Source organism: Centrocercus urophasianus, unplaced genomic scaffold, assembly GCF_019232065.1.
Source record: "Centrocercus urophasianus isolate 14NV4802_14NV808 unplaced genomic scaffold, USGS_Curo_1.0 seq_2, whole genome shotgun sequence".
Taxonomy (NCBI): Eukaryota; Metazoa; Chordata; class Aves; order Galliformes; family Phasianidae; genus Centrocercus; species Centrocercus urophasianus.
The window spans coordinates 1,029,200-1,053,214 of NW_024884755.1; the positions used below are offsets into that span (position 1 = coordinate 1,029,200).

Consider the following 24,015-nt stretch of genomic DNA (forward strand, 5'->3'; position numbering starts at 1 on the left):
AGTTATATGGCCTTCTGTGCACCTTCAGAAGCATAAGGTGCAAGGTTGGAGATCTAGGAGTGTTTTGTAATTGCTCTACAGTAAGGCTCTGCTTTGCTTTGGCAAGAGCTCCTGTACATCTTCTGGAGGCTAATGCCTACTTCCATTTCCAATCCTTTCTTACAAATATTTGCTTTTTACTGTGCCTAGAAGTTAAAACAGGAGAAAGATGTTGCATTTAGTAAGAAGGCAATTCTCATTGTATTTGTTATAGTGAGAATATTTGTTGCTGCCCCATAACAGCGTTTCTGAAGTGGTTCTTTTTGAGCTCTGGCATTTTCTTCTTTTTCTGGTGTTTACACATCTGTTGAGGTATTTAGAGCACTCTTGGAGCTCAGTTTTCTGACTTTAAATCATTCCTAAACAATGACTTGCTTTACAGCCTCAGGTTGTCCAAGCCTTCAGCTCATGGTGGGAACCTGGGCTACCAGTCAGGAGGAAACTGGCATTCTGGTCTGCAAGAATGTCTTGTGGTTTGTTTGTTTGCTTTGATAGTGTGCAAAGAATTGCTTTGGAAAGGATTAGAGGAGATATTTCACCCTTTAAAAAGTTTCAATTATCTTCTGTTTTTATATAAAATGAAGTTATTTAATATCACATATATATACTTACCAGGGCTGCTCTGACAGTAATGCCTCCTATTTTATCATGTTGGCTTGAACCTTTCCACTGATATTCTGTTACGCTGTGTTGCTGTGCGACAGATGGCAGCAGAGGGGCAGTCTGATGGAATGGTTTCTGACATGGGAAGTGTGAAGAAACCAAAGGTGTGTTGCTGAATTCCTCCTCCAGATGGAAAATAAATGGCACCCACTGACATTCACTGATACTTGCTGAACATGTGTGGAGACCAAACAGTGGATGTGAGCAAAGGGAGGCAGTGGGTGATGTTTCAGCAGTGTTGACAGTAACAGTGGGTCACCTCTGCTACTGTAGGATTTTGAGTGTGGTAAGCAGGCTCCCGGTCATTGCTGGTGAGAATGCTAATGGTGGTGACTATGTTGATAAACAATGTTTTGTAGCTGACAGTTTGCTCTACCAAGTACTGTTATTGCCCTCTTTTTATCTGTTGTAGTTTCCATGGGAATAAATAGGAGGCATTACTTTCAGTGTGACCTACATACAGAGATATGTAGATACATCTTCAAATTATATCTTTATTATCTTTAAATTAGGCAAGCTGCACAAGATGCTGATGTAAGTAGCTTTCCTTACTCACTTCTGTCCCCAGTTCTCTGTCTGGGGACATGCAATAGCTGTCACTACAGTGTTTCTGAACTCAGACTGGCAGAAGAACACGAGCTAGCTGTCCAAGCCTAAAAAGTGATTCTATGGTTCTATGATTCTAAGTGGACCCATGTTGGGTTTAAGCAGTTACTTCAAATTAAAGCCTGGGTAATCTTGTCTTTGCTGCTACCACTGTGTCTAATGTAAGATTTCTCCCTTGTGAGACTTACCTTTGGGACATAATTGCTATGTTTGTTCAAAGTTATTGTGTCGCTGTGAGAGCAGATCATTAGGCTGTTGTCTTTAGAAAGCAGAGACTGTAACTATGTACAGTGTTGCATGTGTTGATAATAAAACAAACCAGCTGTTATTTTCCACATACACAGATTAAAAGACAATATATTTATATCTTTGCAGTTACAGATTTGTTCTTATTTAAAGGAGAGGTGTTTTTCTGCTGTAGGTTATAGCTGAGAGCAGTGGGTGGCTGCTACTGCATCATGATTAGTTATTTCTTTGTTTGTGATGTGATGCTTTCCTGGGAGTGAGTAGCATCAAGAGGGAAGCTTAGAATAATTATATTTGTCACCTTGAATGTTAGTTAACAAGCTCCTTTGTACAGATTTCATATATGTAGAAACTATACTGTGTTAGTTACCAATTAGGAACAGGGAATTTAATCCTGATATGGGCTAATAAAAGGCCAGAAGCTGTTATCCAAGGATGGAAAATAGTACTGAGTGAGACAGATGCAGCCCTTTCCTCTTGAGGATTGACCTTTTTGGGGATAATCCATTCTACATGGAATAACTTGATTTTAGCTCACAATTTCAGTTCTTAAGGCATCAGACCAAAGTTTGTTTGTTTTTCCTAGCATATAACTTTTGAAACAGTAAATTGTGATGGGTTGGATTTTGTTTTGTTTTGAAGTTTAATTTAAAGCAAAATATGGAGGATATAACTGTTGTCAAAGGTGTCGTAGGTTAAGAAAGATTGTCATACAGTTAGTATTCTGATTGATCTTGGAGGGATTTTTTCCTTTAAAACACTGCACAGCAATTTTTAATTATTAGTTCGGATTTTGAAGCTTACTATTACAACACCACTTCCTTTATATGATCACTAAATTCTTCCTAGTTGTCCTTTTTGTCTTATTGCTGGTGTTCTTGATGGATTTGCAGAATATAAAATGTTTTTTGTCTGCATTTTACTTAGGAGCACACGTCTGTTCTATATCATTTTTTTTCAAAAGTTATGAATTATTGAACTTTTTACCTTTCTAAAAAAAGAGTTTTTATAGTTACTGCTTGTTTTATTGCATTACGTGTGTCAGTCAGTAAATGCAAGTTATCTCTTTTTCAGTTTATTCAGCTGGTATCCAGTGATTTGAAAGTATTTGGAAGGAACTCTTACACCCTTTGCAGTGATGGCCAGTTACTCATTCGACAAGTCCTCCACCCAGAAACATCTAAGAAGGTATGAGATCAGAACTGACATAAAAGAGCACTACTGTGTTTAACTATATTCTCTGATGTCCTTCATCCGAGTTTGAGATGAGCAACACAGTTCCACCCTGGGAACTGTAGTGCTCCAGGAATACTTCTGATGATCCTCACCTTGTAGACTATTACTGTATTTCAACGCTTATTCTGGAAAATCAGCTAGAGCACTAGAGGACAGCCAGAGAAGCATTATGAAGAAGAAAATAAGGAAAGACAAGTTAGAAGAAAAACTACAAGTTGCCTGTATTCTGTGTTGTAGGGCATGATTACAAAGGTCTGACCTCAGTGGACGTGATAGAAGTGTTCCTCTGTTTAGGTTTGAATTAAGTCACTGGTCGCTAGCAGGGTTATGTGTTTGTACCAAACCTGAAGTTGGTGGGACCATATGTCAGTGTCCTGTAGAAAGTAAATGTGCAGGCAGTGACTTGGCCTGGAGAATGGCAATTGTTTCCCGTCTGTATTTATTCAGCAGAATGCAGTACTACAGCTTATTTGCTACTCCCACACAAAGCAGCAGTTCCCAATCAAGCCTGATTTGCACAGGAAGAAGCTTGCCATTGTTTGGGGTGGTGGCTGCCGAGTTAACCTGCTTGACAGGGACTGAAGAAATCCCACAGGAATGGGAGCAGCTGACATTGGAGTTGATCAGCTGTGTTTTTTTTCTTCTCTGTATAGGTGTACTGGTCATGCTGAGTTTTTACAAATACTTGTTTGGCATTTGTGTTGTATTATAAATCATATCATTGTGACTTTTCATAAAAACACATGCTTTTGTGGGAATGAAACACGGAAACAATGATATTCAGTGTTCAAATGTGTTAGCATTGTTTGTTTCTCTTTTAATATGCCATCCTGCTGTATGGATTGTGGGTAATTCTTTATATTTCTGTCTTGACACAAATGAACTAAAGCAAGACAAACAAAAAAAATATCCTGGAACTGGAACTGCCCATACCTGATCAAGCAATGGACTTGATGACATTCTTAATCTTCCAGTACTGCATTTCTTTCTTTTCTCTCTCTCTTTTTTTTTTTTTTTTTTTTTTTCTTCAATACATTTTCATTTGCTGCAGTTTAATTTTTCCTGAACACTAAGTATTATTAAGCCTCAGAAGCTGGTTCTTGCAATTGCTAACAAGGGCTGCTTTGTGATTTTTCTCAATTATTTTCAGAGCAAAGGCAAACTTCCATATAGTGAAACAGTTGGGGAGAGTAAAAGAGAAATTATTAGCAGAACTTGTTCTGGGCTATAACATGGGGACAGGAGCCAATGTTCAAATGAAAGAATGCTTAAATATTTGTGTAATAATGTTATATAACTGAAGTTGTTATCAAATATGTAATAGTGAAGAAGGAATGTCTTTAAGTTTGTGAAGATATTTTCTACATTGTGACAATATTGATACGTACTGTTACCATGTCTCAGTACTATATTGCTTTTAAATGTTGCCTCAAAAGAGGAAATAGCAGTGTCCTAATGGGAAGAATATATATAGCAGGAAAAACAATTTTGGAGGGTTTTGTGACTTTTCCTAGATGTGGAGGTGTTTTGCATAGGCCTACCTCTCAGCAGCTACTTGGGTGTGCTCATGTAGAGAGAGAATTCTGCAAGACTGCAGTGTCTGAACTGTTCAAAAGGGGGAAAAAATCCAACCTGGTCTATCTTAGACAGGCTGATGACATGCAACTATGTAGCTCTTGAGATGGCATCATTCAGTCCAGAAATACTGATTAGAGTGTGAAGGAATGTGTACAATGCTTTTTTTGCTTTCCTTGTAGAATTTCCTGCTCTCAGAATGCTTCTATTCCTTTTATGATCTGCGCAAAGAATTTCACACGTGCTACCCTAGTTCAGCCGCCGTGAAAGACCAGACAATCAAGACCATGGCAGAATGTATCCTTTTGCTGCAGTTTTTGCAACAGAATTGATTCCTCTTTTTTAGGTTTTATTCTTGTGATTGTTATGGGTTTTATTCTCCTAAATTAAGATGGGTTTTAAAAAGTCTCATGGCTGTAAAATCAAATTAACGTTTGCTGAAGTGTGTGTGTGTGTGTGTGTGTGTGTGTGTGAGAGAGTCTGTTTGTAATGGTTTTTAATCTTTGTCTCTAGTAATGGAATCTAGACCATATTTAGTAAATTACTAAGGTGCACACCAACACTAAAATAAAACCATCCCTTGCATGTGTATTTGATCTTAATGGAGAAAGGTTTAGCTATCGGTGGGCCTTTTCAGAGCTAGATGGCCTGCAAATTTCCAATGTTTGCAGACAATTATTATTCTTTGATTCTGTTTTGTGTAAAACAAAAAACTAATTGAAAAAATGGACAAAATAAACCACTTCTATGTCTAAATTTTAGGAGTAATTCTGTGGCTCCAGAAGAATGTGGTTAAAGTTCAATTATATTTGAAGTGATAGGAATTTATTCTACTTCTTTTGAGCTGTTAACACTATCAGTAGTTCTCAGAATGTTGACTGTGAAAGTGAATATTAACCAGTTTGTGAGCACAGTCACAAATGCCTGATGGCCATGTGTCCCTGTGAAGGCTGGTATCACTTGATTATCAATTTTTTGTTAATAACAGGAAAGCCTATGGCTTGTTTACGACTATTTGTTCAAGTCTGTTATTTTCTCTAATTGCCTGTTCAGATCTAGGCTTAGGGACAGATGAAGCAGAGGAGGACTTTGGCGTGTGGCAAGTAAAAACAATGGTGGCTATCATTTTCAGCATGCTCTCTGAAAATTGCGGTAAGTGATCTATTTACACAGAATGCTGAAATTTTTTCTTTCTTGATGAATGGCCAGTGGAACTGTCATTCTTAAGTAACCTCTGACCCTGGTTATGTTTAAACTTCCCGCTTTGTTGCAGATCACATATTTACTGACCCTGAAACTGTGAAATACAAGTACGAAACAGGTCCTTGGTAAGTGCCTTTGTCACAGTTCATTACAACCAAAGCTGAGTCTCATCTGCAGCAGAGAAAGCTTGCAAGTGTTTCCCTGCTGTCACTATGGAAGTAGGTTGGATCCTGAGAAGAGTAGGTGTATTCAGTAATCTGGTGCACAGACCATAGCTAGTGTACTGAATTCTGTGTTTTACTCTGCCTTTCAAGCCACAGCAGGTGGAACACTGTTCACTGGTTTCTGTTTTGAATGGGAATGAGGTTGACTTATCCTAACCAATCGTGAAAAAATATTTGTGAACGCTCCCTGTGTCAACAGGGGTTTGTGCACTCTGTATGGAGCTGAGCTATGTAATACTTTTGAAGAATTACCTATGAAGCTGTAGCTGAAGCAAATGAGAAGAAAATCATTTCGAGAGACTGCTTAAGGGGTTTTTCTGTCTGACAGAAGCATAACTTACGCTTTTGTGAAAGCCTTGATGTCTAGCCAAAGAGTACCTGGATATATTTTTATATTTTCAGTTTGTTCTTTGTTCGAGTGTCAAAATGGAAGCTATTGACTAAAAGAAATGTTCCTTACCCAACTTCGGGTGTTTTTTCTGTTCTGCCTCTTCAGAGGCTCATCAAAATGGGCATTTCCCTGTACCATATTTTGATTTGAATTACAACTTTGGAGGCATTTTGACTGTATACAGGTCTCTTGTTGTGGGTTGTTTTCTAGACAGACAGCTCTACTTTTCTGCAATCTTTTTTCCTCCTTTTTTTTTTCCGATTTAAATTGAATTTGGCTTAGGCCGACAACAAACAGAGCAGTTCTCAGTTTTCAAATATACTTCATGAACTGTAGAATCAGATATACTAAGCATAAATAATTCACATTTAGGACTGCTTCATAATCATCTACAATGATTTCAGGATTTAGGATAAAACCTGAAGATTGTTAGAACTTCTGAATAAAATTTGGAAGCTCCTTATTACTTCAGTTTGAGACATTTCTTTTTTTTCTTAAAGAACTGGATGTGATGACAACACACCTTGGGCATTGTGTATCTGAAGGGATTATCCCAGTTATCTTTGTTTTCTTTACTAAAATGAGCAGAATTGAAGAATCTCAACGATGAGTATACTCTAGATTTTCAATTTAAATGGAAATTTGATAAGATAATGGGAAACCTAGACAAAAGCTTAATTTTACATATTTATTTTTCTTTCTGTGCAGCAGCAAATCAGAAACAGTGGATAGTGAGACGGTAATACGTGCTAGAGGTTTGCCATGGCAGTCTTCAGACCAAGATATTGCCCGATTCTTCAAAGGGCTCAATATTGCCAAGTAAGAAGACAAAAACTTGTTTTGCCTTTATCGCTTTCTTTAACATCGTGTGTGTTTAATATTTAGTGCACTCTCTCTCAGAAGTCCATGCTAATGTTTCCCCTGCGTGGAAGCTGAGAAAGTGACAAACGGCGTGAGATCCAACATCACACTGCTTAATTTGTTGGCTTTACGTTCCAGAGGTGGCGTGGCCCTTTGTCTGAATGCTCAAGGAAGAAGAAATGGTGAAGCATTAGTTCGATTTGTCAATTCTGAACAGAGAGATCTGGCACTGGAAAGACATAAGCATCACATGGGTAGCAGATACATTGAGGTAAGAAGTAGCAACTTGAAACAAATATTTGAAAAGCAATCTAAATATTTTAGAGTATGATTTTAAAGAACAAGGTGTGCTCCTAAGTTGCTCAAAGTAAGCAAAATACACTGCCTCACACACGAAAGAGTTGAATGTTGTAATTTTCATGGTTTCTTTTTTCTTTAAGGTTTACAAAGCAACTGGGGAAGAATTCTTAAAAATTGCAGGAGGTAAGTGATCATGGAGCTCAGTGTTACTTTCATTAAATTGTTATAGTTCTGATTTTTCTGTTGGCTGAGGGCATAAGTAATTCCTGAGGTAGCTTTTCCTGCTTTGCTGTCTAAGATTCCTTGACCCTGTGAAACTTTGCTTTCATTTGGTTGACTTATAGCTGTGAGCGTTTGGACTGTGATGTTAGCAGGCTCAGTTTGCTGAGAGGAAGAGGAGCCTTTGCAGCAGAATTATCTTTGTACCTGACACTAATCTCTTATTTGTTTCAATTTTATTAAAATATGAACAACTTTAGGGATAGAGGGTCCACTTCAAAATAAATCAGTTTGGGAGTAAGTAGTGCTTCTGGTCTTCTGTGGGTTTCTTGCTAGCTACTTACTGCTGTGTTGCTCCTTAATGTGCATCTGCTCCTGTGTCCTATGGAATTGGCTGTCCATACACTGTTCTCTTTGTACTAGGTACCTCCAATGAAGTGGCTCAGTTCTTATCTAAAGAGAATCAAGTTATCATCCGGATGAGAGGTCTTCCATTCACTGCTACTCAGGAGGATGTTTTAGGATTCCTGGGGCCAGAGTGTCCAGTCACAGGAGGGAAAGAAGGACTTCTCTTTGTCAAGTACCCAGATGGCAGGCCCACAGGAGATGCATTTGTGTTGTTTTCCTGTGAAGAATATGCACAGAATGCACTTAAAAAGCACAAAGAAATACTTGGGAAGCGTTACATTGAACTCTTCAGGAGCACAGCAGCAGAAGTTCAGCAGGTTGTAACTATTGGCTGTGAAACTCAAAACTTAACAGTTAAAGATTCCTTTCAGTACTTGCACACAAATATCCTGTGGACAACTGTGCGAGTCTGATATACTAAAGATGTTTAGTTCTGGGAAGGGAAATATGCTTACTGATTGGCAAGGAAAATTGTGCAAATGTTTTTTTTTCTTTCTTTTTTACTGTCACGTCCCTCAGATCATAAAGTAATTATTGGATTATTTTAAATAATTAAATCAATTAATTAATTAAAAGAAATTAATTAATCTGGAACCTGAAAAATTATACTAGAAATGTTCAAGATTGTAGTAATTACATGATAGTAATACTTGAAATGCTGCAATATTGTCTTTAAACTTATCTCCAGTGCACAGAATTGAATGCAAAATTTAATCTAGCTACATTAAAATAGCTTTTGCTACAGTTGTTTTGTTGGATGCTAAGAATTAGCTGCAGGTATCTCATGTCTGGCGAAAGGAAGTGAGATGTTTCTCAATCAATTCCAATATTTTTCCTCTTATCTTTCACCAGTTCCTATTGCCATCTTCTTAAACCAGTAAAGCACCAGTTTATTTTGGCACCACCAACTTTGTACTGAATCGCATACTAAATTTCTCTGCCTGACAGAGTATTTCTAGACTAATAATGCCAAAAAGCACTATTATAAGATTTCATCTTGCCTTTGAGAAAACAGTGGCTGTATTTATATAGCCATTTATATATATAATATATTTTTAAAATATATGTGTATATGTATATAATATATTTCTGGCCTGAAATGTGTTTTGAGAATAGATTCTTGAAAAAGAGACTCCTATTGAGAGGAATTCCTTTTGCTGAATTGTTACTGACAAAGCTAAAGATTTGTAATCTCTTTATTTGGTGCCTCTTTCAGTGGAAGGTGTTTCTGATAATCACTGTTAAATACATCTTTCAGCAATAGATCCCAATCATAAGTTGTTCCCTTTGTCACGTGGGATGAGTCAAGAGAAAATAAAATGTTGAGATCAAGGCCTCCTATAGCTCTTACCTTCATTTCAGAAACCCTGTGCCTCAAGATAGTTTTTCTAGTTAAACAAGGGTCTTTGTTTATTAACCTGTTAGCTTTATGAATGAATTAGAGCTAGACTTTTTACTTGTCATTTATTTCAGGTCTCAGTTCTTTTAAATTGGCTGGCTTTAATTTATCCTAATCTAAGAAAAAACTGTAAGTGGCAGTACTGATATATTAGTGAAAATGTTGTTCCCAAATGTTTCTTTTTGGGATGGTCAGAAATGAACTGTTATCTTTTCATGTAGTGAACTTACAAAAGTCTGTTAGTAGAGTCTAGCAGGTTAAATATATCAGATCTGTATTGTCTTCCTTCAGAGTTATGAATTTGAAATGCCCAACAGAAAGCTGCCCACAGAAATTGGTTTTAAGAAAATGTTTTTCTCTGATGTTGGACGTGGATTTATTTAACTGTATGAAATAGCATCGTGGAAACTGATTTGTGCTTAACTAGATGCTGTGTAAATCTCTATCCAAGTGTTTTTTTCCTTACAGGTACTTAATCGATACATGTCAACGCCTCTTATTCCCACCCTCCCAACTCCCATCATTCCTGTTATACCCCCACCATATACAATTGCCACGGGTAGCATACGGGACTGTGTCCGGCTTAGAGGCCTTCCTTACACTGCTGGCATTGATGATATCCTGGACTTCATGGGAGATGCCACAGCTGATATAAAGCCTCATGGAGTTCACATGGTCCTTAATCAACAGGTAACAGCACTGCATGAAAGCTAAGTTATTGAAGATGTTATTTCCAGTTATTGGAGATGGTTAGAAGTCATGGTACCCTACCTATTATTTGCTATGCCTTAGGTCTTCTATAATTTTGAGAAAATACTTCAATATATGTCTTTTCTTCTCCCACATTGTGCCCTCCCTTCTACGTACATATCTGTGTTTCTTTCTGTACATGTAGGCTTAAGGTAGGGGAGGACGATGCTTGTGGCAGGACTTGTTAACAATAGCTTTGTCTTGGAGGCTGCCTTGAAATAGTCCTTTGTGTTTCAGACAAGTTCTGGAAATACACAGAATAGAAATGGCTTTTTTTTTTTTTTTTTTATTCAGTGGTAGCTGCATTGTTTGAGTGGCATTTTTGGACTTCTTTTTCTAACATGATTAAAGACTTACTGGAGTTTAAAGGAAGCTGCTTATTTAACTTATGTTTTGGATATATTTTATTGGTGCAGCTATAAGGATATTTTTTAACTTGTCTTCCTGAGTCAAGAATAAGCACCATTGACCACAGAAACATTGAGATGCTACTCTTTGTGTAAATAAATGAGAGAGATCTACAGCATCTTCATCTCCTGGAGATGTTTGAAATTCAAACAGAAAAGATCACATGTGGGCTGATGTAATGTGAATGTTAGCTCTAGTCTTTTTTCTGCAGAAGGAGGTAGTATTAAGTTAACTGGGTGATGGATACCTGAGTCTTGCCTTTTTGCTTCTAAAAGTAATTATTGACTTATTAGTACTAGATACAGAAGAACAATATGTAAGTAGGTATTTATCTTGGGACTTTTTGCATTTCTTGTGTTCTGAATGGCCAAATTACACATTAGCTTATTGCTTTTTCTTTTCCAAAGGGACGACCATCAGGTGATGCTTTTATCCAAATGAAATCTGCTGACAAAGCCTTTATGGTGGCTCAAAAATGTCACAAAAAAATGATGAAGGACCGTTATGTGGAAGTATTCCAGTGTTCAGGAGAGGAGATGAACTTTGTTTTAATGGGTGGCACTTTAAATCGTAGTGGCTTATCCCCACCGCCATGTAAGTTACCATGTAAGTCTGCATTTCTTCTGCTCTCTGCTGCTAAAGGCTGATATGTGGTAGGTGCTGAAGCTTTGTGGCCTTTCGCCTTTTGACTTGGGTTTTGCCGTGATCAATAATCATTCATCTGTATACATGCTGAGATTGGAGTTGTTCCCTCTGGGCAATAATGGGACTGATTGGAGGCATTTTTTTTATTGAATTTTCGGTGGTGCGTAGAGGGCAGCAAGGCCTTGCCAGTGAAATAGTTGCACACTTTGCTTTTTGTGGGTGTACTGTTCTTCTGAGCTCTGCAGTGGACTTGCTTGTCATGAAATCTACTTGGAATTAGAGGGATTTTTAAAAAGGGAATAATTCTGTATGCTAGCTGTCAATGAGTGTTCTTGCTGTCTTGCCTTAGAGCATTAAGAAGGTACTCTTTGGGTATAGCTAATTATGGTTCTCTTGTCTCACAGAGAACGACTTCTGTTAGAAAGAAGAAAGGGTGTGTTGGTGTGCACGCCTGCTTTCTCTATGCACATGGCTTTATGCTTTCTTTGAATAACTCTGAAGTTCCCTACTTACCATTTACATATAGACAGGGATGCTCAACTGTAGGAGTTGTGAACTCTTAGGAAGAACTCACTTCAAATGCTACAGTTTTCATTCGCGGAAATGCGGCTCAGGGAGAGGCTAGAGAACAGTATTTGTATGTGTTCATAAATCATACCCAGACGTTAAGCTCACTGGGATGAACAAGTCTTTTCTTAAAGCCAGGGATCTGCGTTCTGACTGCTTTTTGTTCTCATATCCTGGTTTGTTTTTAGGTCTTTCTCCACCAGCTTATGCTGCTTTTCAAACAGCAGCTGTGATCCCAGCAGAAGCAGCGCTTTACCAGCCACAAGCCCTCTTGCCAACAGCAAGGACTCCCCAGGCCTCAGCTGCTGCTCCTCCAGCTGTTACCTACTACCCAGCTCAGGCTGCTCAGCTTTATATGAACTACACAGCTTACTATCCCAGGTATCCCCTAGACTCGGCTGCTTCTCTTGTCATTTTATTGCGACAGATTAGGCAGCTGTGTAATTACCTTTCAATAGCTATTTAAATTGTACGTCTCACGTAGATAATGCTGAGAAATTGTTGATCAGTGGAGATATTTTAACTACTCTGTGGCCTTTTAATGATGCTCACTCTTCTCCATAGGATCTGGTTGAACCTCGCAATAATGTAATTCTAATGTTTAGCAGCATTTTTGGCACTGATGTGATGTCATCAAGACAGTTCTGTTTCTTGGCTAAATATGAAGCCATGCCTCTACTGTCTTCTCTTAGCTTGATGTTGTACTTACAATACTGTTTTCATACTGAAAGGCTTATAATAGATATGTACTAGCTTAAATGTCTTATATCCATGAGACCAAAAAATACTTTGTTTGTATACAGAGCAAATTATCTCCGCCTTTCTTCCCTCACTGATGTTATCAAGATGGTTCACTGTAGCCTGGTGGTTGGATCTGTGGGGAAATAGTTTATTGGCTCTTCCTAGGCTCATGACAATAGCCTGAGTACGTGGTAACTTGTCAGATGGGCCTTGAATGGAGATGCTGCTTTACTCACTTTTTGTGGCTTAAAAGCACCAGATTTTTTCCCTTGATCTTCGTTCTACAATTTTTCTCCCATGCTTTCTTCATGCTTTTGTTAATGATCTTAGAAGAAGTCATCTGCAGCTCATTTTTCTCCTCCCCAGTGGAACATCTGCTTTTTTTACCTTATCAACTACAAATGCTGGCTGTTTTCCTCTATGTCCCTTCTGCAAGTCATCAAATGCTGAAGAGAAGTTGGAAAAATTGACAAAGTTTCTGTATCAAAGCTGCTTGTTACCTTTTTTTTTTTTTTTAACCTTATTCTTATATTTGAACTTTCAGTTTTTCTCTGCCTGCTAAAATCAGTTATTTCTTTTGATAACAATTTTGCCTCTTCTCTCTTATAGTCCTCCAGTATCCCCTACCACAGTGGGATATCTTACAGCTCCTCCAGGAGCTGTAGCTGCTGCTGCCACTGCCACCCACACTCCACTTCTACCCCAGCCTGGAGCATTAGTCCGAATGCAGGGTTTGCCGTATAACACAGGAATGAAGGAGATTCTAAGTTTCTTCCAGGGATACCAGGTTAGTGTGAAGTCACTCTCCCTCCCTGATGTTTTATTTACACCTTTAAGTAATGATCACACCAAGCAAGACTGCTTTTGGAAATCTATCAACAAGTATACAATTTCAGCGTTCCCTATTTAATTGACAGACAGTAGTAGTAAAATTTGCTCTATTTTTTATGTAATAAACACAACTGAATTTGAAGGCAGTGATCTAGTGCTCACATGAAAGACTTGTTAAAGACTGCTCAGAACAAAGTTCTAGTTAACAGGCTGCGATGCAAGTCGCCACACCCAGGTTACAAAAGAGGAAAGATGCCAGTGTCAGACTCTTGCTTGGGCCATTTGTTTTGCTTGTAGGCAGCAACACATGCCTATAAGCAAAATAAACACATTTGCATTACAGCTATTCCAACTGCATTACACTGCAACCTGAAGAGAACTGTATTCTCCAACGCAGGTTGTACTGATAGCAAGTATGCGAAGTGCTGCTATAGGTAATTTCAGTCAGTACCTGCTGCTTCAATACTGTATCAGCAGGAAAGCATAGATATTCATCTCCTAGAGTAAAAAAAAAAAAAAAAAAAAAAAAAAAAAACTACTACCATGTGCAAAGACTTTTTTTTTCAGCAGTCTATATTTGAATTTGTGGAATGGGTCTTTCCATGTCATCTTCTTTTGATCTTGGAGGATATTGTATCTACATATACCTATGTTTTGTCATCAGATATTTACTAAAATGGAAGATAATTGAGTGTGGTGTGTATTCTGATGAGTATTTATCTTGTTTGGGTGACAGCATTTGTACAAATACCAGAGCTTTCCTTTGGTACTACTCAGAAGACCTGACTTAGAATCTACTTGGTGTGTCTCGAGCACCTGTTAAGTGGTATTCATAAAAAGAATGCAATTTTTGCATGAGTTTGTCTTAGAAAATTCAGTAGGTTGGTGAACAGTGGTATTGTTAAAGGCTGGAATTGTTTTGTTTTGTTGAGCATATTTGTTTAGCAGTTAACATGAAACATTCAGGCATGATATTTTTTTTTCATCCTGAAGGGCAGTAGGCATTAGTTTGTAGAACCAGGTATTTGCTATGCAAATGTATGCAGAATATGAACAGGTACTTAAATATATACGTCCTCAGTTTTAAGTATTTGGAAGATACGTGCCTCTTGAGGCATCTCTTAAAATGTTACAGTTATGTTCACAAATAATTTTGCATACATGCTTTTTTCAGTGGAAAAATGTGAGGGTCAATTTGTAACAGGTGTGCTGAATTTTTGACACGCTAAGAACGTGCTAAACTTAGTTGTATCTTTAAGGATTTTTCTTCAACAGAGCATCTACAGAGTTAAAACTAAATCAGATGTTTATGGATTTATTCCCTTTTCTCTCCCCCTTCTTACACCTCTTCCCCAACAGAGCGATAATAATTTGTTTCTTATCTGTTGATACTTCACTCTTTTTCACCTGACTGGGTTTTTTTGATGGATAGACAGTGGCTGAATTAAAACCTTAAGTGAGGACTGTCTTGTTTTCTAAACTGAAATTCAGCCAGAAGTGTAAGTGTGCTGTTGAAAAAGGACATGGTCCTATCCTGGGAATGGAGCAAGTCGGTGACTTCCAATATCTTCATCCACTACATCTTCAATTTAGTGAAGCTGGGCTTTGGGTCTGGTACTGCATTTGACCTTGTACTTTTTTCTGCATTTAGAGATTAGCTTGTAGCATTTGATTGCACACTTAAATGTTTGAAACTAATAGAAATTTTACCACAATGTGAAAGCAATTTATATTCTTCTGCTGCAACCTTGTGTCGTCATCAGTTACTTTATTAAATTGGTCACCTCTTTGATTTCTTTAGAAGATGTTGTCCAAATGAGGTCGGGTTCAATATCTTAAAGGAGCCAAGGAGTTATTTTGAATTGTTCTTGGATCCCACATGTGGTAATGCTAGTTTTATAATCCCTCATTCCTTTAGGGGAAAACTGAGGTGGTGACTTGCTTTACTGGGACAATATTGAGTCTCTGGAGGAAATACTAATTTTCTTTTTTTTTTTTTCCTTCTCCTCCTCATGTTATGTATTTCACTTACTGCTGCTGCCCAAGGATGTATTGCTCGATGCTTCTGGTCACTTATAAAGTGAGCCCTTAATAATTGTCAGTGTTCTGGGCGTGGTTTTAATCTCTGCCTAACTAATTGATGTTGGTATTCAATGGGCTTGGGAAACAGATTGGAGAAGCTGAAATTGGAGGGTGATTTTTTTTCTCTTTGTCTGAAAGGAACAAGTTTTAAGTTTGAGTTCCTGCTTTATGCTCTGTTTTCTTCCTTCAGTCTTCATGGGCTCCATATATTGCATGTATGCACACGTTGCTACTGAAGTGAAAACACCTTCTGTACCAGACCTGCCTCATAAAAGACAGACTTTGTGTATAATGGGCTTCAACAAGCTGGTCTCAACATCAGTACATGCTTCTAATAGTAAATAACGTAAACATCTGCAGATCAGCATTTTATCACTTATTTCCATTTTCAATTATTTTATCAGCACAGTTCTCTTGTTGAGTGGTTCACATAGCTCAATTTCTTCCTATAGTTACGCTTTTTTTGTTATTTTTACCATTGAAAATTCCTCCCAGCTTGCATGTGTTTAATGCATTTTGCATTAAACACAATCTTAGAAAGCTTGTGAATAATCTTAATAGCGAATCTTGGAGATAGTAACTTTCCCAGTCACCTTTCTGTATGATGTTGTAGTGCACTGTAACATTTAAAATAGCCAGTATTAAAACTTTCTGATTTAGTAATTACTCTGTTAAACTGTTGTTTGTTTTTTCTAAGTTGTGTTCTGTTGTAGCTGGGCCAGTGATTTCACTCCAGTCATGTACAGGATTTGTAGCTAAAAGATGCTTTAAGAGGGGAAGATAATTAACAACAAAAAAAAGTGTTTATAATTAAAAGTGGACAGCGGTTCTTTAAAAATGTAGTGGGCTTACATGCCTTTTATCTGCAGCTGTATAGAACTTGCAGTGTGTTAATCCTCCAACTCTTTAGGGACCCAAAATTCAAGACTTGCTGGAGTAGGAAGTTGTACTTAAAACCTTAGTAAGGAGTTAGAAGGGGAAGGATGGATGGCTAAATTCCAAGAGCATTAACGACCTTTCTCCCTTGTATCAGGACAGCAGGCTTCATTGTTACAGACTTCTTAAGGACTAGTTCTTTTTCTCTGAAATGCATGTTTGAACAAAGAACTATTCTCTCTTTCCATTGGGTTCCTTTTGAAATCTGATGCTCCATAGTCAGAGATGGATAGCCACTGTCTGTGTGCCTGTTCTTGGCGCAGCACCTTTGGTCCAGGGAAGGGAATAAGGGGATATGATGGAGAAATCCCACTTACTGTTGCTTTGTTCCTAAATTTATCTTCTTTCTGAAACTTTGTTCTTGTAGGTAAAGCCTCTGTGAGCATGGGACTAGTAAATTAGTGGTTACAGTTTCTGTCAGTTGCCTCCTGCGTTTGATGCAGCAAAGTAAGGCAGTACTCCAAGCTGTGATTTTCATAATCTCTTTAAGGACAGAGGTGTTTGTTGTTGTTTTTTTAATATACATCTGCCACTTAATATTATTGAAGATTATTATAATACATACTATTTAATATTATAGTGTTATTTAATATACATGAGTTGAAATGCCTCTGCCAATTCAAATGTTAATACCTAGAAGGGTAGATACACTTGTACAATAATTCACTGGCTCTATTAAGAAACAACACATTCTTCAGCAAGCATTGTTTTGCTTTACTTTTGACAATGTCCCTGTTTTTCAGTCCCTTTTGTTCAGTATGTATGCATATTCCTTCTGCCATCGTGCATCCCCCTGTCCCCGCTGAGTGGGTGTGGGGGAGAAATTGCTTGCTTCTGAATCACAGGATCATTTAGGATGGAGGGGAACTCTTCACATCAACTTCAGCCCAGCCCTTGAAGAGCCATGGGCTCAGAAGGTGAAAAGGCAGCAGTCTGAGGAAAGAAGCTGTGTTTCAGTTCAGAGAAGCAAAGAAGGTGGGACTGAGATGATAAGGAGGATACTGGAGACTGGAACAATGAGATATGCTTATAATTTTATTGCATTTAAAGGCAACTATTGCAGTATTTCTTATTGATTGTTTGTCTGTTAAGGGTAGAGTTCAAAAATACAGTATGAAGTTTCATATTGTCTCAGTAATATTTATGGCAAGCAAGCTCTAGAACCTAGCTCAGTGAAGTTGCAACTAGTCGTACGAGGCATTAAATCACTGGGTGGAATTTCTCAGATCTAAATGGAAGCAGAATTTGGCCATCAGCAGAACAGTATTTTCATTTGGAGCACTGGGATTATAGATTCAGCCTGGATTTTACACTGTCCATCCTGAGTTGTTTGATGTTTTTATTTTGCATGGGTTTCTGAATTGTGAACAGAATCAGAAGTATTCATGATTGTGTTTTTAATCAGGCAAACTAAGGTCGTTTCTATTTCATTCACATGTTTTTGTTCCCCCACTTCTTTTTCCTGTCTTTGTTTGCAATAGTTCTTTTTGTGTAACCTGTAAATTTGAATAATTTACTATTCCATAACTTATGCTTTAATTAAATGCAATCTCACTTTCACTTGCTGTGATTGAAAGCTACTTCTATCATTAGGTATTTTTATTTCCATTTTCTTTTTCAGGCCTATGGCTAGGCCTAAGCTACAACTTCCATGTTTCTTTGCTGGGTAATTTTCCTACTTTCATGTTTTCCTCATTGCTTGTGTTTTGAACACTTGCCCTCAGTAGAAATTGTAGACCTTTACTTACTATACATCTACTGATAATCTAAAGTATGTACTATCTTGAGACATTCTTTCCAAAGAGTAAACTTACATTTTGTAGATTTGTTTCAAGGGCAGGTCTGGGAACTGATAAATCTAATATTTGCACGTTCTGGTTGCCCTGGCAGAGACTATCTGGAAAATACTTCTTACATTTGTCTTTTACTTACTGGCATGGTTCTAGATGTAAGAGGTGGCTAGAAATAGTAGTAAAAATTCTGAGAGTCTCTTTTCTTTTTTGTTCTCTGGGCTCTTGGTTTTTGTTCTCTGTGGAAGGTGTATATTGTGATGGTTGATTTGGTTTTGTTTTTTTTCTTCAGCTTCGCTTTGGATGAATACAATGTGTATTGTACACCCAAGTATAGTATCATTTCCTCCCTAAGCTGGCAGGAGACTTCTTGTATTATAGAAATATCAAAGAAAGCAGTATGTGTACTTTGTGTGCATTTGGCAATCTTCTAAAAATATTAATTCAAAACCATTTTCGGGGATGTAGAAAACTCTCCTTGCCACTGAAAGGTTGTTCTGTAACTTGAGTTGTGGTAGACATTGTCATCTGGGTTACAGGAACCACTCCAGTAGCGTTTGTACCATGTGCAAGTATGCTCAGTCCTTTTCCAGGATATGTCAGTTTGGAGACAATGAGAGACGTGCAAAACAATGTTCCATGTTTCCCAAGATAATCTTTCTGATCATAGATCTCATATTTGTACCAGGCTCCCCGGCAGTGTGCATGATAACTGTTCAGATTCAGGATCTCAAATATTTCTTAAATAAAACCCACATATGTGGGGGTTTTATCTTCTATTCATTGGTGTGACTGTACTGTGCAGTCAGTGTTTTTATTAGAAATATTCTACAAGTCTATTGTGATGCAGTTAACCTGAGTAGCTTTTCTTTTCTTACGTGGAAATAAGCTATATTAGTATAAATGCCTTCAAAAAAATCTATTAAGTACATTCATGCTGGGACATCGTTTTTGATTGACTTTGTTGATGTCAAGTCTGTATAATGCAAGTATTTTATACAGCTGAAGTGTGTTTAGCACTCTGCACTAAGGAAACTGCAGATTATTTCCATGACTGCATAGAAGATCTGAATGAGATCTGTACACTTCTAATCCCAGTATGCACGCTGAAAGATGCTTAGCTGTCCCAGTGAGAGTCATTTCTGGAGCATGATTGTGCAGACTTAAAATATTTGTTAACTAATGCTACTGTCTCACGAGTACAAGTTGAAAAGGAATACTTCATGGTCTAAACTGTTTCCTTTTGTTAATTAGGAGCAGCTCAGATACACAGTTCAGAATATTCCCCACGTGCTTATACTTCAATTCCATTTTTACAACCAGTAATTCAGTTGATGGTTGTTTTTCAATCTTGCTTTAAAATAGCATCTGTCAAATTCACTGTCTCCTGCCAGTTGTTATAGCTAATGCTCTTAATTGTGGTTGCAAATGATAGTCTGTGTGGCTTGCTGTACCAGAACTGTTCCTTCTCTTGCTGATTATCATATGTCACACTTGTACTATAGTATGCACCTGATGACTACAATGGCCTTATTCAGCTGAGCGAACAAGCAAGGAGTGTGTTACAAGCACCGAAAGAGTGGGTCTGTTTGTAACTCTTTGTAACTTCCAAAGAAGGTAAGATGCAACTCGAAGCAACTGGATCTCCAATGGTGTATGGGAAGCTAAAGCAGGGTTTCTTGATGCAGTTTTTGTTTTCTTTCCCCTTTCTTAGCTTGCGTCGGGATCCTTGCTTTAATCTTTTGCTTTTGTCCTATTAAAAAAAAAAAAATCTACTAACCTAAGCAAAAAGGCCAATCATGATCTGTAATTGGTGGAGTAGCTGTGGTGAGATTGCCTGGTTTTGCTCAGATAGTGTGTTAGCCTTCCAAAAATGTGTTTGTTTTCATGTAAAGCTTTCAGTCCAGTATCTAACATACAGGCAGATGGTCTTTTTTTTTTTTTTTTTTCTTGATGTGACTATAGAATGTGTGCACAAAATTCCCAAACCTCTGGATCTTTTCTCTGCCTCTTGATTTCACTGAAGAAATGTGAACTACTTTTTTTGTTTTTGTTTTTAGGAGAGATTTTTTGGTATAGTGGTTTTCTAATACCACAAACTAATGGCGTACTTTTCAGTACTACCATATACTTTGAAGAGAAATGCCATTGATACTTAGGTGCAATTAATCATTTCTATTGTATTCCATTCAAAATGCTACTGATTAGTTGCTGTGGGATTTTTTTCCCCCTTTTGGAGGGTTTAAAAAAAGTTTCAGTGCAACAAAAGGGTAATCAAATACTTTGCCTTAATAGCAGTATCTTCATGCCCTCCGTAATCAACATAACTACTCTCATATAATCAGCATTTGCTCAGTTGTTTTTGAATTACTTGCTTTATAATGTTACTATTAGATCTGCTAAGGAGAAGCCGGAGCAGAGGCTGTATTTTCTGTGGTATGCAGAATACCTGCTACTACTTGGAGCATTTTTGTGTTTATGTAGTCTTGGACAATCCATTTGTCTCTCTTCATTTACCCAGATTTTCTGGAAAGCCAACCAGCAATAGGGTTCTACTGTGTATTAGATGGAAATGGTCTTTGACTAGAAAAGAAGTTGTAGAGTAGCTCAATGTGAATTCTACATACTTCAAAGATTATAGATAACATTCCTGCTGTCTTCTGTGCTCAGCAGTCTAACTATGCTCCATGTATGTTTTCAACTGATTTTTAACAGCATTATTTAGCTTAAATAGAGGACCAGCAGAAAATGACTTGCTGTTACAAGGATCAGCAGTAAAGAGCTATTTTAGAGCAGACTATCTTATCTCAGATTTGTGCAATTTTTCTCTTTGAGCACAGTGTCATTCTGGAATGAAACTCAATTTAAATCTGAACTGGGCTTCAGACATGATGTTTTGCCTTTGAATTTCTTCCTGCATGCTATTTCTTAACTAACTTTATAAAATGAAATGTGAAGTCTGTGCTAGCTGTCCTTATGCTATGTCCATGCTTTTAGTTTCTAAAATATGTTGTTGCTTCTATCTTTAAGAATAATTTTATTGCCTGCCAAATATTTGGGTTTGTGAAGCTCCAGCATGTGTTACTTTATTTTTCTATGTTTGAATGTAAAGCTGATCAAAAACTTCTTCTGATAATAACTGAAAAATCTAGTATTCATTTCAGACAGTGAGGCATACATGAATTCTATTCAACTTCAGTATTTTGATCCTTCATAAGCTCAGGAGGGCAGATGTCGCATGAACTTAAGTCAGGAAAATACTCCTAAAATGGTTGGCCTTGCAGCATAGCTTGTGTGTTTTGTTTGGCACTGAATTCTGCAACAGACTAATCTTGTATGCTGGGCTTTTTTTGTTTGTTTGTTTTTAATCCTTCAATCTTTTGTTTAGAAATTTCACTCAGATCCATTTCTGTCCAGTGTACAAGTGGGACTTCTGAACTTAACCTGTACAGGTTTCCAGTGCTGTAAGAGATGGCTGGGTACCACAGGGGAGCAGACACATCTGCTTTAAACTCAGCATTTTGAAACTGTCTTCTATATCAGGAACTGCAGGTGCACTCTGCAGTAAATAACTAATTTAATTTGCTATCCTGTCTTTTTCTTAGCTTCCTTAAAATGATTAAAAAGTTTTCCTTGGTTCAGTAAGATTTGGTGCAGTACTTCAGCTTTCTTTCACTGAGAAGTCTTTCTTGCTTTGTAAACCTGGGTTAAGATCAGCGGATCTTCACAACACAGAACTGTAATACATCTGTCTCTTTTTGTAATCTTTGCATGCAAGTCACATGCTGTTACAGCCTTTGTCAGTTGGCCAGTAGTCCACATATTACAAGAATTACCTTCTGAATGCTTGCATTTTCTTGCTCCTTTAATCCTTTATTAACATCTAAGTCTTTCCGGTCAACCTTTAAGCTGAATTACTTCTCTAGCAAAAACTCTGCATGGAATTATGTCTACATCATTCTGTTCAGTACACCAGCAGAGTAGGAGCTGATGCTGAAAGCATATTTCTGTTAATCTTTGGTCTCCTCTCTTTTTTTCTCATTCTTGCATCCAGAATCTCTTCACTGCAAACACAGGAGTGGAATGAACCTGATACAGAGAATGAAAAAACTGCTGTTCCAGATGTCAGCTCTGGTTTTAATAGCACATTTCCTTTTGTCTTTTTGTACCGTTGCAGCTCCACACAGATTCCATCCTCATGCTTTACAACTTTAGTGGCCAGCCCAGTGGAGAGGCATTGGTGACTTTTCCAAGCCTGGATCTAGCTAAGAAAGCAGTGGCTGAGAAAAACGGACAGCTCCTGGGAGGCTGCTGTGTAGAACTGTTGCTGGTCTAACTAAACACACTCTGGGGCATGGGGAAGGAATGTCATGCTGAACACTGTGCCTTTTACAAAATAAGGAGTCTTCCCTTGCCACCCCTGCAGCGTCAAATGTGCCTTTTCAACATGCTGTGTTGGAATGTAGAATGGTACATGTCCTGTATTTAATTTGAAAAAGGGTGTATTGTATGCCAAAGATAAAGCAACAGGAAAATATATGCAGTTAATTTACTTATTCTCTTATGTACTTGTTTGAAAATAAGCAAACCCCTTATTGGCAACTTGTTAATTCTGAAGACAGTCTAATAGCACTTCAGCTGTCGCAGCCATGGGAGGAACCTATTGCCTGTTCAGTAGCATTTGAAGTGGAAAGTGAAGCTTGAGTCATTCAGATTCTTCTGTGTTTAGTTTTTAAGAGTTTACACTTGGCAAAGTGTCTGTTTTTTGTAGAATTGAAATGTCTTTATAAAGGGCTTTTGGAATGTGTAGCATTCCCATCTCAAAGCATATAGCTCATTGATATTTTTTTTTTTTTTTTTTCATGGTTGTTCTTGATTGGAAAATACCAGGATGCTGGATCCCAATACAGTTGTGCTTTCTCATGTTTTCGTTATGTTGTTTTGCAAAAGCCATATTTGTCTTTCCTACCAATGTACTGTTGCCAAATGTGTAAAGCAAAAAATAAAAACAATGGCAAAAACGGAAGAATCCTCTGTGCCCAACCAGAATTCCCTACCCAACCCCAAATTTTTAATCTCTACAGGACAAAAATGGCACATAAACCTGAGTACTAATAAGTTATATTTTTTTATTTAAGCATAATAGCTTTCAAATACTGTATTAAAGATTTTGCTCTAGTTTATGTGCATGCAGTTTGTTTACATCTTTGAACTACTTTATTTGTATATTATGAAACAACAAGATATGTTGAAATCTAAATTCTCTAGTGCATGCTTTTTTCTTTGTGTGTATATACATAAGCTAGAAGAAGTACTTTGTCATGTAGCATGTGTTTAAAAAAAAAAAAGACATCTGCTGTAGAAGCACTAAATGACTTTGTTTTTACCGTGCCTTACTTCAAAACTATTCCAAGTGCAATACCAGCAGAGCAAAACATGAGTCCTTTTGTGACATGTTCATGGATGTCTGGATTGATTTTTTTGTTTCGTTTTGTTAGCGTACAATGCGTTGTACTTAAAGGAACTGAATGATGTATGCTTCTTTATATTACAACAAATAAAAGAGATGCTTACGATGTGTGTTGGTTTCTTAAAGTAACTTACGCTTTAACGTAATCTCACGGGGCATCATTTTCTGATAATAACCTTTTATCTACTCTGTTCACCCCTTGACTTCAGAGAGTGTATGTATTTTGTGAGGGAGTGCGTAGGGGTGTCTTGTTTTTCAAATGTTCTGGTAAGCCAGAAATGTGTGTAGTAAACACTTATTTTTTCAGTGGAACTTTTCTCAGAGGGTGTTGTAACATTTCATATGCTCACTTCTCATTCTGGTGCCAGAAGAAATTGAGTATGGAACCTGAAATCCAAAAGTGCACACAGTTTCCACTGCTGATG

The 24,015-nt window shown here is 37.5% G+C and overlaps 1 protein-coding gene across 4 annotated transcripts in view; it reads left to right on the forward strand.

Annotated features, from left to right (window-relative positions):
- Positions 1-23,696, forward strand: part of ESRP2 (epithelial splicing regulatory protein 2) — a 42,433-nt gene extending 18,737 nt beyond the window's left edge. The window contains exons 4-17 of one of the 4 annotated variants that reach the window (XR_006169256.1): positions 2,629-2,742; positions 4,548-4,662; positions 5,419-5,517; positions 5,639-5,693; positions 6,892-7,002; positions 7,183-7,315; positions 7,485-7,527; positions 7,987-8,288; positions 9,839-10,060; positions 10,936-11,134; positions 11,929-12,121; positions 13,091-13,268; positions 15,114-15,196; positions 19,626-19,704. Coding sequence is in view for 3 of the 4 variants with exons in the window: in XM_042821305.1 (XP_042677239.1) it covers positions 2,629-2,742; positions 4,548-4,662; positions 5,419-5,517; positions 5,639-5,693; positions 6,892-7,002; positions 7,183-7,315; positions 7,485-7,527; positions 7,987-8,288; positions 9,839-10,060; positions 10,936-11,134; positions 11,929-12,121; positions 13,091-13,268; positions 19,626-19,715 (1,854 nt within the window). In the remaining variant the exon portion in view is untranslated. Of the gene's footprint in view, positions 1-2,628; positions 2,743-4,547; positions 4,663-5,418; positions 5,518-5,638; positions 5,694-6,891; positions 7,003-7,182; positions 7,316-7,484; positions 7,528-7,986; positions 8,289-9,838; positions 10,061-10,935; positions 11,135-11,928; positions 12,122-13,090; positions 13,269-15,113; positions 15,197-19,625; positions 19,738-22,297 lie in introns of those variants that run through there. The other 3 variants (XM_042821307.1, XM_042821306.1, XM_042821305.1) reach the window with 3 other exon arrangements.
- The last annotated feature ends 319 nt before the right edge of the window (positions 23,697-24,015 follow it).